Source organism: Erinaceus europaeus, chromosome 17, assembly GCF_950295315.1.
Source record: "Erinaceus europaeus chromosome 17, mEriEur2.1, whole genome shotgun sequence".
NCBI lineage: Eukaryota > Metazoa > Chordata > Mammalia > Eulipotyphla > Erinaceidae > Erinaceus > Erinaceus europaeus.
The window spans coordinates 30,861,908-30,876,534 of NC_080178.1; the positions used below are offsets into that span (position 1 = coordinate 30,861,908).

At 34.2% G+C, this 14,627-nt stretch overlaps 1 protein-coding gene across 1 annotated transcript in view; it reads left to right on the top strand.

Moving 5' to 3' along the window:
- Nucleotides 1–276: 276 nt before the first annotated feature.
- Nucleotides 277–14,627, top strand: part of LOC132533698 (doublecortin domain-containing protein 1-like) — a 36,993-nt gene continuing 22,642 nt past the window's right edge. Inside the window, exons 1-3 of the mRNA XM_060175765.1 lie at nucleotides 277–300; nucleotides 1,800–1,892; nucleotides 11,563–11,733. Coding sequence (XP_060031748.1) covers nucleotides 277–300; nucleotides 1,800–1,892; nucleotides 11,563–11,733 — 288 coding nt within the window. The remainder of the gene's footprint in view (nucleotides 301–1,799; nucleotides 1,893–11,562; nucleotides 11,734–14,627) is intronic.

Here is a 14,627-nt window from a genome sequence, read left to right on the forward strand (position 1 = left end):
TGGTTTAAAGAAACAAAAGAACAATCTTATGTGATAATATCATATCCTAACTAAATCTTTATTGGTAGTTCATAGTCTATAAAATGGGTTGGCAAATCACTGCTCACTGGTGAGTTTTAGCCTGCTATTTATCCTGCAATGAAATAATTATTATTGCATAGCAATGATTACTCATTTATATATATTATATATTTCATACTGCTAGAGTAATTACAACAGGAACTGTATCTTTCCTACCACAAGGCTAAAATATTTGACATCTGGACTGTTACCGAAATGACTGTCAACTCCTTATCTACAGTAATAATCAGAATTAGCGGGTTTTGGGAGATACCTTAGATGGTAGGACATGCATTTTGTTATGTGTAAGTTCTCAGACCACGGCACTGGGGAAAACTCTAATTCTGTGGTGTCTTTACCTGCCTATCTGAGACAGTAAAACAATGTCATTATAGGAGAAGTGGAATTGCTTAGGCATGAGGCACCTCACACACACAAACACACACACACACACACACACACACACACACACACACACACACACACACACACACACACACACACCAAAGAATCATCTGAAAACTCCTACTACCAAAGCAAAATCTCATATGCTGAGCTATAGCATGGCTATGAATGAAACATTTGCAAATTTGTTACTATCCCCTCAGAAATATGCATGGCTAGCTTGAGAAAGCCAGACTTTTATACCATTCCCATTTTATCCCAAGTTTAAGGATGGGTCCTCAGAAATGAAGGGGTTAAAGATTCATGCAAATTCAAACATCATTTGCCAGGCAAACAATTGAGAAAATCAATTTAAAACAACTATGTTAACAAAGCAAACATGTCAAAATTACAAACAAATAAGCAAAAATATGTTGACGCCTCAGTAAGGAGATATAGCAAGACAAATACTCTACTTAAGGAACATTTAACTGTTACAATGAGATTTTCTGTATACTGCTCTCATTTTCTTCCTTTCTACTAGTGCTTATCTGTCAATTGAATGCTATTCTATGAATTTAGTTTTTTATTTTTAATGAAAATCATATTTTTCTATAGGGATTATTTATACAAAATGTAGAGGCAGCAATTGTAGAGAACTTTATAAGTAGAAGACCTTTGTAAATATGGTAGGTCAGATGTAACTGTCTGTTCAAATGTTTAAGATCCATTAACTTTTTTTCATGAAATATTATAAATTACACCATTCTTATACTGACACAAAAGCAGCCGTTTTGTCTCTTATTGGTAATGAAAGATTTTGACAGGAGATATCAGTCTAACAAGCAAATGATCAGCAGTATAAGAATTGCAGTGGAAAAAGCACTGGACTCTCAAGCATGAGTTCCCAAGTTCAACCTCCAGCATTACATGTCAGAGTGATATGCAGATGCTCTCTATCACTTCTCTCTCATACATCAATAAGTAAATAAATAAAATCCTTAAAAGGAGAGTTAAAAAAGGCAAGTCAGACAAAATATGCAATAGTTATGATCATTTTGATAAATGCTTTTAAAAGGTATTTATTGGTGTCAAATATCTGTAATTAAAGTAAATCCTCTTCCTGTTCATATTTTAAGATGCTTACAACTTTTAAAATGCATTGAAAGTAGTGGAACATTCAGTGTCAAATATTTTAAATTTAAAGTTATAAAGTCTAAATGAAATTCATTTTCATGCAAGTATTGGGTCAAATTAATTTCACTTTCTATGTGTATGCCAAATTAATTGTTTGATTAATGCTTCTCTTCAGAGTCAATACATGCTTATTTTTATGTGATTTTTTAATTTTCTAGTTGAGCCTGGCTGCAGATGAACAGAAAGAGAAAATTACTGAAAAAGTCATTCTTTCAATGACAACTCAGGAACACCACAAAGCACAAAAAGAAGTAAGGAACTCATTTTTAAAACTGTATTATAAAAGTATAATGAACACAAATTTTATAATTAGGACAGATTTTCCTGGGTTTGACCATGAGTCAACTATAGCTGCTTGACAGAATAATGGATGAAATTTGTCAAAACTATAATTCATCTTATTGATATAGGTGGCTTAAAATATAATCGTGTTTGGAAGAATAAATCATAATTTTCTGAAAAGTACCTATGAACATTTCCTAAATTAGAAAATTATTACATGTAACTTAAATTATAAGACAGGATACCATAGGAAAATTATTAAAGCATTGTTGAACTTTGAATAAATAGCAAATCTTGTTTTTATTTTCTAGAACCTTCTAGGAATAGAATTATAGTTTTGTTTTTTAGAAATGATGGCAATGATCTCTCTTATCAAGGACAACTTGTAGTATACAAAATGTCAAATATAAGTGAGCTAATCATAAGATTCTGTAGGCAGTATTGTAATGAAGAACGATTAAAGCAAACCTTCTTCTCTCTAAAGCTCATGCTGTGAAGTTGACAGCATATTCCATAAAATGAAATAATAATACAAAATTGGTGTTAGAAGGAGAAAATGATTTTTCACATAGCTCCCTGGAATGCAAAAGCATTACTTTTTCTGAGGATAGATCATGAATGTGCTAATTTCTATGTTCCATTATCAGTAAATAAAATCATAAGCAACTTAAAGAATAAGATCATATGACTATTTAAAAATTTAACTTTTCATGTATTTCTCTTTTGATGTTTTGGGAATGAAATACATCCAAGATTTGGGCTTTTAGTATTTTCTTATCAGTGTAATTGCAGTTAATTTGCTAATTACTTATCTTATAATAAATGAATAGGTATTATACAATGCATTAACTTCTCCTGAGTGAATTCAAGTTTTCCACTGAAAACTTTGTTAATATCTGGGACTTAAATATGCCCCAAATGTAACTACTTTGTAAACATTGGTTGGTGATCTCAGCAGAAAAAACTTCAGAAGAAAATTTCAGTTTGAATAATTTCTGAAAAGTAACAAATAACAGCTGCATTTATAAATTATCTGACTCATTTCACCTAATATTATCAACATCTTGAGACATTATATTGGTAGTTATAAATTAAAAAATATTAGTTTGACTGGGAAATGTTAAATAATTTATATTTACATTTTATAAGTAAGTTTAAAATAAATGTGATATATATCTTGATGTGATAACTTTCAGAAAATACCAGATATCTCTAGTTTTATTAGTCTAATCAACACTATTACCTATAAGATATAAATTAAAAGACATCATACAGAAAATAAAGTCTATTGTTTATGCTACATTTCCTTCCCAGATGTCTGTAGCTGTGCTCCATGTGATTTTCTTTTGAACCCCAGCCTTTATGTAGAATGTCTCTTTTATTGTGGGAGAGATTATGGTGGACTGCATGGAGACTTCCATATATATTTAGTGGCCACCAAAATTGCACAGCCAAAATTGCCATCAGTACTATAGGGATAGGCAGTCTTAACCAAGAGAAGAAACAAAAAGATGTGAGAAAATTATACAATCTTCTATGATTAGGAAAATAATTAATAGCAGCAAGTGCTGGTATATATGTTATTGATATATCTCAGTGTTCTCTCTGTACAGTGATTTATTTTAGCCCGTATTTGCTTGATCAGTTATGACTCCAAATGTTTTTTTTTGTTTCAAAGAAGTAAATACATGGTAAAGAGAGTAAGTGTTTATGTGTGGATATATACATGTATATGAGTGTTTTTTTTTTTTTTTTAGAATTTCTTCTTCTTCTCCTCCTCCTCCTTCTTCCCTTTCTTTCTTTCTTTCCTTCCTTCTTCCTTCTTCTTCTTCTTTCTCCTCCTCCTCCTCCTTCTTTCTCCTCCTCGTCCTCCTCCTCGTCCTCCTCCTCGTCCTCCTCCTCGTCCTCCTCCTCGTCTTTCTTCTTCTTCTTTTCCCCTTCTTCTTCTCCTCCTCCTCCTCCTCCTCCTCCTCCTCCTCCTCCTTCTTCTCCTTCTTCTACCAAAGTACTACTCAAATCTGGTTTATGGAAGTGTGGAGTACTGAACCTGGGACTGGTGCCTCAGGCATGAGAGTGTGTATATTTTAATAACTTTTTTTGACTGGAGGTTCATAGCTCTGAGTGGACTTTTATTCAGATGGAGAGAGAGAGAGAGAGAGAGAGAGAGAGAAAGAGAGAGAAAGAGAGAGGGAGGGAAGAAGAGAGAGAGAGAGAGAACAGCGCTAAAGGTTCCTTTAGCTCAATGGGGAATGGACTCAAACCTGGTTGGATCCGTGGCAAAGCAGGCATACTATCAAGGTGAATTATTTTCTGGCCTTGAGTAATTTCTAAATATATGTCATAAATGATGTGAATTTTTTTAGGTAATACTTTAGAATGATGACATCAATTTTGATGTGCAATTTTTAGTTGGAAAAGGTGTGTGACATCAAATGTTGGCCTTAATTTGTGCAAGGAAATGTAAAGTTTTAATAATGGAGAGAATTGAAAAGCTGGGGGTGGGGTTATTTGTATTTTTGGCTATGTTTTACATTTTACAAAAATATATATTTCTAAATATTTCAAAATCCAAACTAAATACCGTAAAACCTGAGATTTGATTTCTTTGACCAGTAATTTTATTGCAATTTTGATATTTAAAGTAGAAAAATCATAAATGTATGAATTATTAGATAATCTGAAGTAAAGATATAATAGATGTACATCAGACTTTTTGGAAATGGCCTACTGGTTATCTGCATGTAATATTACTGATGGTTAAAAAGTCTGTTATTCCAGTTTATCTCACAAGAAGATACCAAATGAAATAAAATGCTTAGGGAGTTTATTAGAAAAGGTTTCTATGTGAGAAAATTAGAACTTTGGATAAGACTTAGAGATATGTCAGACTATACAATGTTGAATGTGAATGGAGAGAGGAAGGGGAGATTGAGTGGAAGCCTCATAGACTTCCATACAAGATAGGGAAGGTTCAGCAAAATTGCTGCTACACCTTTGAGCCAAATTTGGCCATCAGAGAAGTCCTGTGATTATCTGGAGTGGAAATGTCTGTTGTCCTTAGTGACTGATGCCAACTTGATGATGGGTTTTAGAGCACAGTAGATGGAACAACTGGGTAATTTTATTCCTGTGGTTAGAGGACTGTGAGGCAGATTCTCCCAGCCTCTGTAATAATTGACCGCATTCTTTTTTTTTTAATTAAAAAAATTTTTTTATTAAATTTTTTATTTATGAAAGGATTAATGAACAAAAACATAAGGTAGGAGGGGTACAACTCCACACAATTCCCACCACCCAATCTCCATAACCCACCCCCTCCCATGATAGCTTTCCCATTCTCTAGCCCTCTGGGAGCATGGACCCAGGGTCGTTGAGGGTTGCAGAAGGTAGAAGGTCTGGCTTCTGTAATTGCTTCCCTGCTGAACATGGGCGTTGACTGGTCGGTCCATACTCCCAGTCTGCCTCTCTCTTTCCCTAGTAAGGTGTGTCTCTGGGGAAGCTGAGCTCCAGGACACATTGGTGGGGTCTTCAATCCAGGGAAGCCTGGCCAGCATCCTGGTGGCATCTGGAACCGTTTCCAGATGTGATCAGAGCACACGCTACTAGAAGCTTCTCAGTCCGCCATCTTCCCCCTGACCGCATTCTTATCATCAACACAGTCCTATTGCCAGGTGACTTATCAAGTTCTTTAAAATGTCTCCATTTTCTACTGCCCTTCTCTCATGAGAATGGATAGCAATGTCAGACATTTGAACAGACCTCAAAACTAAGTACATGCATACATACATATATACATACGTGTGTGTGTGCGCGCATGTGTAATCACTGAATGGAAACAGGGTAGATCTCTTTCCAAAATATTTTCTATCTCAGAAGGGTTCTAGAAAACTACTGATGTTCAAACCTTGGGAGAATTTGAAATGGTATGAAGAAGGGGTACATTACATTTCAGTTATCTTGGTAATTACCTTGCAACTCCTCTTTCCAAATAAAGAAATAGCTTTGATTTGTTCCCATATCTTTTCTAGTTTTTGTTCAGGAAGTTCTTACTAAGTTTAACTTTTAACCTGAAAAATATTGTACCCTTGGGTATGAAGCAAAGAGATTTTTAGGGAGCTTCCACCTTTATGACTTCTTTCTGGTTCATCTTAATATTTTTAGCTAGAAAGTTTCTTTATTCTAAGTTTAAACTCCTCTTTGACTTTGATTTGAGGCATCTCTTCTGGCACATGTCAAGATGCTTCTGCTGAGGTTCACATTTCAAACAGCATCCCCACTTATGTTGTTAACCATGCTAAATGCTACAATTTTCTGTACCAACAGGTAGGTTAAAATTAAGTTGTTCATACCTCCTCTCCTTGGTCATTTGAACAAGGGACCTGGTGAAATAAGGAGATAAGATTTCATTGTTAGTGGCTATGTTTGTATGTTAACACAGAAGATATGAAAGAACTCTTTATGCATTACCCTACTGAACTGGTTAAAATATAGATTGTTTGTTGGTGGAAATACCATAAACTGGACAATTAAATAAGTTAATGGCAATAACAACAACAACAACAACAAAGGTGATGCTTCTAGAATAGAGACAGTCATTCTTTTTACTGGTGTCAAGTGGCAATTCAGTACAAAGTGCTCTGGAATTCTTCCTATTGTAGGTGAACTCAAGGTCACATAGCATTAAGGCTAACAAATGAACTCACTCTTAAAAAACAAGAAGCTCCTCAAATAGTCATTCGTAATGTTCAAAGTACAACTATCAGAATGTTGTTCAGAATATAGAAGTTCAACATGAATATGTTTTAGAATGATGATGACAGAATAACATTTTGGGTGAGTAATAATCACCTGAGAGTTTAACTTCAAACATGCAGATAACATAAAAACATGGCGAAACAACCTTACCTGTTATGAAAAAACACATTCGTATTCATAGACAGGTGTGCATTTGCATTCTTTCAAAAGTTTGGTTTGTTTTCTCATCAGAATACTCAATTCAATTTTTTTTTGTTACCTTCTGCTCATTTGTCACTCTCCTAAATTCTGTACAAGTGTCACTTCCGTGCTGCATTTCCACAGAGAACGAAGAGTAGAATGTGTAGGCTTTCTGCTGCACAATGAGATGGTGCATTTTTTCAACATATGCATACGTAAGCCTTCTTTTGTGAATGGGACTGATAGGGTCAGATAATGTTTAAAGGGAAAGGCTTTATGTCTCTCAGGCCTCTATGTTTCCACATGGATGCTCCCACACACACATAGATTGAATTATGAACAGACCCATTAATGCTGGGATCACAAAAGGTCAAGTTTTGTCTTCTTTTACCCCTATTCACATTGCCTTTATAGTGAGAGAATGAAAAAAAAAAGGATTTGCAGAAAAAAGAGATTCGTGATGAAGAATTTTAAAGAATAGTTTTCCCTTTTAGTAACATCTGTGATTTGAAAAAAATCATATTATGTAAAATAATTTAAAATTGTTGTGTTATATACTCAATTTTGATATATCAGTTATTTCATATGTGGGATTATCTTTAAGGGTAACATGTTATAATAAATAAAAAAGTAGCACTTTGAGGATACAAGATCTTCATGTAAAGTAATGTAAAGTTTTAATATTATTGGAAAGAAACTTTATCAAAAATGCCAGTGGCAGAATTTCTAATTTATTTCTCCTATATTTCAGATATATGTTAGTGTTTACTAGGACATCGTATCTGATAGTTTTAAGCTATTTAAAACAGGTGAAACTAGTGTACTCACACTTTGTATACCGTTACAAATAATTATGAGGCTAAGGAAAAAAATGATATCAAATTTTTTTTAAGTGACAAAGAACTTGTAGAGAATGAAATTTAAGTCCTTAACCAATAGTTATTTAGCATGTAAATGACATCATCTATTGTATGGTTGGTTGATTTCTGATGTCACATGAAATCCTCTATCAGTGAAAGGTTATGGATTGTGACAGTAAAACCAGTCATGTATAAAAATACTCTCAAATCAAAGCCTGAAATTCTTCCTTTGTGTGTGTGACTTACTACAAAACATGGTACAGTACCCACATTTAGAGGGAGCTTTTTTATAAACTAGCAAAATAAATTATATGACATTTAATGTACTTTAAAATTTTCACAAAATTATATCTTCTTGAATAATATGATGCTCAGAATAGGTTCAGAGAGAATCACTGCTTCCCAGAAATGGAGTTTTCTTTTTAAGATCTTTGGTTCTTAGATTTTAACATTGTCAAATAATTATTAAGAAGTCACTCATCAGAAAAGAGATGAAAGATAACTACCATGTGGTATTACTCATATGTAGAATCTAAAGAACTGATACATGTGAACTTGGGAAAAAAAAACAAGCAAACTGTTTTTAAGACATGTGAGAACTATAGTGGTTATCTTAGAGAGGCGGGAGTGTGGGTATATACCAAACAGAGGTGGTGGATGTGATGTGGAACTATACACTGTAATCTTACAATCTTGTAACCTCGTATTAATCACAAATTAAAAAATGTTAAAAGTCAGTCATCTGACCTATTTCCATCCCTAGCTTTGTCAGGATGGATTTTATAATCCATTTGTGATTTTGTGAGGATAATGCTGATAGAGGTCACTAAAGTAGATAATGAAGGCCTTGGCTAATATTGATCATCATCCTCATTTTTATATTTTATTAATTTTAATAGTTTTATGTGTGTATATCTTTGTATATATGAGAAAGGGAAAGAGAGAGAGAGAGAGAGAGAGAGAGAGAGAGAGAGAGATAAAGTCCCAGAGTACCTCTCTATCATGTGAGGTGCTTGAGATTGAACCCAGTGCCATATGTATGACTCACCATGGAGCCACCTCTTTGTTTTTTTCCCCCATATTTTATTTATCTGTTTTTTAAAAGTTTCGTTTTTTTCTTTCTTATGAGAGACATAAAGAAAAGGTATCTCATGAATGAGAGCACAACTCTGATACATGTTCATTGAGGATTGAACCAGGAAAATCACATATACAGATTTCATGCTTTACTGGTTGAGTATTTCACCAGCCATATATATATATATATATTTTTTTTTTCATATTTTAAGTGTTACAACTTTTTTTTGCCTCCAGGGTTATCACTGAGGCTTAGTGCCTGAACTATGAATCCACTGCTCCTAAAGGCTACTTCCCCCCTTTTATTGCCCTTATTGTTTATTGTTGTTATTATTATTGTTGTTGTTATTGTGGTCATTGTTGGATAGGAGAGAGAGAGGAGGGGAAGATAGAGAGGGGGAGAGAAAAATAGACACATGCAGACCTGCTTCACCGCTTTTGAAGTGACCCACCTGCAGGTGGGGAGCTGGTCCTTGTCCTTTGCATGACCATGTGTACCCACTGCTCTACCACCTGGCCCCTACAACTTTCCTATAGGGTTAAAAGTACTATGGAAAGCCCAGAAATTTGTTCCAAAATGCAATAAATGTTTTTGAATCTTGAATACTAACTGTGGAATATAAGGAAACAATTGGAGGTCTCATTATGTAAATAATGGTAAATTATTCTGCTGGTGATGTTAGGGCAGTTTAGAAGGGGTGAGAACAGGGACATAAGAGATCACTTAGTCATTTTTGGTAATACAAGTAGGGAAATAGATTAAGAGATATTTTGTTATATATATTAAGATATTGTAAGAAAGGGAAGAAGAGAAAATATATGCATTTGCAAACTACAGCCCTAGTGCCAAATTTTGTCCACTGTTTGTTTTTCTAAATAAAATTTAATTGGGACCCAACCAGGTCAATTAATTTGCATATTATCTACTGTTGTTTTCAGAGTATAACTGCATGATCAAGTAAACTTTGGTGGAGGAATTTGGGGACCACAAAACTAAAAACACTTATACTACAAATATTCCCTAGGTCTTTTATTTAAAAAGAAGGTTTTTTTTTTTTAATGGGAGAACACAGAAAATAGAGATAATTTAAATAAATATTAATTTGTTTATATATGCATAATATGTTTAAACATTTTGGGGAAAAATAAGGAAATGTATACAAATATAATTTTTAAAAAGATTTTATTTATTTTCAATAAAGACAGTAAAAAATTGGAAGGGAAGGGAAGATAGAAATGGCAAGAGATACACAGAGAGAGAGAGACCTGCAGCACTGTTTCACCATTCATGAAGCTTCCTCCTGCAGATAGAGACCTGGGGCTTGAACTCAAATCCTTGCACTCTGTAAGATAGCTGCTCAACCAGGCATACCAGAGTCTGGCCTCTTAAAGATGATTTTGAACTAACTAGATAAAAAGAAAATATTAAGTTATATACCAGTACAAATTTACTTGCTTCACTTGCCTGAAACTCTTCACAGTAGTGTGTTATGCTTTTATATAAATATAGATTTAACATCAGAAGTGAGGTGCATATTTTCAGCAGAAAGAGGTGTGTGTCGGGTTCTTCAGGTCCAGGTGCATGATGGTGAAGTAGGACCTAGGTAAGGGGCTAGTGTGTTTTGAAGAAAACTGAGAAATTTCACACATGTATCAACAACTGTGTTTATTGTTGACTGTAAACCACTACTCCCCCAAATAAAAAAAATTAAAAAGAGAGATAGAAAGAACATAAAATGTCATTATGTGGGAGACTTTCAGAGGAATATTTCCTGTTCTGTTGACATTTAAGAGAGATAGAGAATCTAGGAATAAAGAGTTCAACTATTTTTTTACTATTATTGTTATTGTTTTGGATAGGACAGAGAGAAATTGAGAGAAGAGAGAAAGACAGAGAGGAGTAGAGAAAGATAAACACATGCAGACCTGCTTCACCACTTGTGAAACAACCCCCCTGCAGGTGGGGAGCGGGGGAGCTGGAACCCTGATGCTTATACCAGTCCTTGCGCTTTGTGCCATGTGCACTTAACCCACTGTGCTGCTGCCCACCACTTCCCCCACCCCATTCATGTCAGTCTTAAATATTCTGATTAGAAATCTAGAAAATTTAAAATGAAAGGTATATGTTTATCTGTTTTCATAAAAATACAATGTCTTATTCAGAATTTTATTCAAAAGTTTGAATAATTTCAAAATATTATTTAGGTTAGGGTGTTAATTTGAAACATGACACACTGGAAAATTTTGCTTATGAAATTGAAAAATTACACTTGGATCTTTTGCAATAAAGAACACAAATTAATTTAATCATAAGTCAATAAATTATTAATTTTAATGTGCACATTACATATTAATACAGAAATATTAAAGTTATATATTCTTCAAAGATGTATATAATAGAATTAAAAAACTCTCATTGGTTTATATGTGAATTGTTTTAAATCTTAGAAATGTTTTAATTTGTTAATCCATTTAAAAGTACATGCTGTCAGATATATATATTTCTTTTCATATACAGAGAATCCTTTAATTGAAAAATTATAAATGGCCACCAATTCCATAGCACTGAAGGAAAACATCAGAAAATTTCCCACAGATACAAAAAGAATGTGTATCTCTTCTGTTTTCTATTTGAAGATAGTAGTCTATACTAAAGTGCTCGTATTGAAGTCATTTTTCTCCCATCAAAAGGGATACTAAAAAATCTAATAGGTGTGACATCAACAATTACTTCTTGCTAACATCTCTTGTAATTTAACCCCTTCAGGTGAGCAGACTGATTGATGAATTGCAGACAGCTATCAAAAGCAACAGAGGTCATCTCTCTAAACTTGGCCCCCAATTACAGGCTGAGCAGGAGCAATTCTCCTCTTATGTGTACCAACACATTAAAAGCCTTCCAGCAAACACTCTTTTCCCAGGAGGCCTGCAGCTCAAGGTGGGTATTACTCCGCAACTCTCATTGGGTTCAGTCAGAGATGAAAATACTTTGTTCTAACAATGCCACACAGCTTGAATTTCTTATGCTGTTCTCCTCAAATTGGAATTTGGATTACAAGTGGTAACATTATCATTCCATTCAGGTAATGTTTTAAAAGAAAATACCTAGCAGTGTTTGAAAGGTGTATTTATAAACTTTAATTAGTTTTCAATTCAGAAAAGAACTTTTAAAATTTATTTGTAAAATGGAAATATTGACAAGATCATAGGATAAGAGGGGTACAGTTCCGCACAGTTCCCACTACCAGAGCTCTGTATCCAATCCCCTTCCTTGAAAGCTTCCCTATTCTTTATCCCTCTAGGAGCACGAACCCAGGATCATTATGGGGTACAGAAAGTGCAGAGTCTAGCTTCTGTAATTGCTTCTGTGCTGAACATGGTCATTGGCAGGTTGATCCATACTACCAGCTTGTCTCTCTCTTTCCCTAGTGGGGCAGGGCTCTTGGAGAGGTGGAGTTCCAAGGACATGTTGGTGAGGTTGTCTGCCCAGGGAAGTCAGGTTGGCATCACGGTAGCAACTACAACTTGGTGGCTAAAAAAGTCATTCAGATATAAAGCAGAAAAAATCGTTAAATAATCGGGAACCTAAAGGCAAGAATATTGCAGATGAGATTTGGGATCTCCATTTTGGAAAAAGCTAGTAGGTCTATTTTAGGTATATTCCAAGGGGCCCATGACTTTACTAATTTTTGCCTGAGCCCAACAGTTAACATGCTGGTGGACCAAAGGTATTGTCTATGGAGATGGTGTCAGAGTTGGGGATAGGACTAGAAAGCTGGATCAGGGAAGAGAGGAACTCCCAAAATTGGGAAAAATATATAAATATTGTTAACTATAAACCCCATCGATTTGATATTCATCGTAGGAGCCTGTGTAACCTCTTCATCCCTCAGTAAAGAGATTTTAATGAAGAAATTTAATCATGTGGATATTTGACTACATTTCTAAGAATCTTTTTATATTTCCAATAATTTTCACAGGGGTCTAGTATTGAATACATAACTAATGCATAACACTTCACTCTGTGTAGGCCTTAAAAACAGCTTATTTGGAGAAGTGAGCAAGTTTTAATAGTTGACAGACAGTGGCAAAAGGAATTAGAGGTGAAATGCCAGGTGACTGATTGATCAAACCACATTTCCAAGGAAGAAGATCTGTATTGGATAAGTGTGACACATGTCTGAGTGCACTTGGTAAAATCAATACTTAAGAATACACTGAGAGAAAAGGCAAATTAGTTTTTTTTGTCAGAATAAGATGGCTAGATGACCTATTCTTTGCTATTGCACCTTTGAAAAAGAAAAGAAATACTTGGCTAAAATGGTTTATATATTGAAAACTAATGATAGCAAAAGCATGATTATCATAACAGAATATCCATATTAAGTCTATCAAGTTAATATTATTCTATAATTATGGAATGAGAAAGAGAATATAGATAAGTAGATAGTTAGGTAGTTAGGTAGATAGATGAGAGATAGACAGATAGATAGACAGACAGCTCTAAAGCTTCTTTTAGGGCTGTAGTGCTATGGGGGCTAGGACTTGAACTTGTATCATGTGCATGGCAAGGTAGGCACCCTCACAGGTGAGCTAGGTTATTGGTTCTGTTCTATAATTGTATATTCCAGAGTTCAATAACTATAATCAATAAGTTTCATTTACTTGAAGTATGACCCTTCTCTATGTAAGGAACTGCTATAATTCTACTTCCTTTTGGTTACATTTGTATTATATGTGATAACGTTCAAAGTAATTGTACTTTGATCAGCCTTTAAGTGTAATTAATGTTTTCTTTCTGATGCTCTGTTTTAAAAAATATTTTTATGAGAGAGAGAAACTAGAGGACTACTCTGCCCTAACATATGTGACATTAGGGACTGAAATGTACCTCCATGCATACAAGTCCTATGTTCTACCACTAAGATACCTTCCTAGTTGCAATAATTCCTTTTTCTTAATATTTGGTTTTCTTCTGAAAATAGTATTATAAACACTGTGTTTCCCACCTAAAACTTGCTTTTAAAATGACTTTATGCTTGTATTTAAATGTAAATATTAACCTTTGTGGAATATATTCTAAAATAAATTATGTCTCATAGTCTGTGTAAATTAGCTAAAGGTTTAGGAAGTGATATCCAAGCCTGCTAGTATTGAATTGGTATAAATCTACCATTTTGTAAAGTACATGCTATTCATTAAAAGAAGAGAGAGGCAAAGTTGATTTAATACCTTTTGTCCCCATTCATTTGACCTGTAACAAAAAGTGCTTTTTCTCACAAGTTGGTTAAATACTTTCTGAATAATTTACATCACTTATACACATTAACACATGGACTTGACAGCAAATAGCTGATTTTAGGAATTTGAATTATTACTCAATTATTCTTTTTAAAAATATGTTTTAAAGTTATTATCATACAGTAAACAAGAGGATATATATATGGAGAGAGAGAGAGAGAGAGAGGTCACTTATATTTATTTAGATTTACTGTTCCATTCAATATGGTTACCATTCACTGTAAGTTGTTACAATTTAAAATAACAAAAAATATTTAAGTTTTCTTTTATTTTGCTAGTGATTTAATAATGATAACAAGTTTTGGGGTAAGAGGAGAGCAATCCCATTCAGTGCCCACCACCAGAGTTCTGTATCCCTCCCCTCCATTGGAAGCTTCCCTATTCTTTATCCCTCTGGGAATATGGATGCAGAAAGAAGGAGGTCTGTCTTCTGTAATTGTTTCTTCACTGTACATGGGCATTGACCGGTCAATCCATATCCTAAGCCTGTACCTTTTTTTCCCTAGTAGGGTAGGGCTCTGGGGAGTTAGG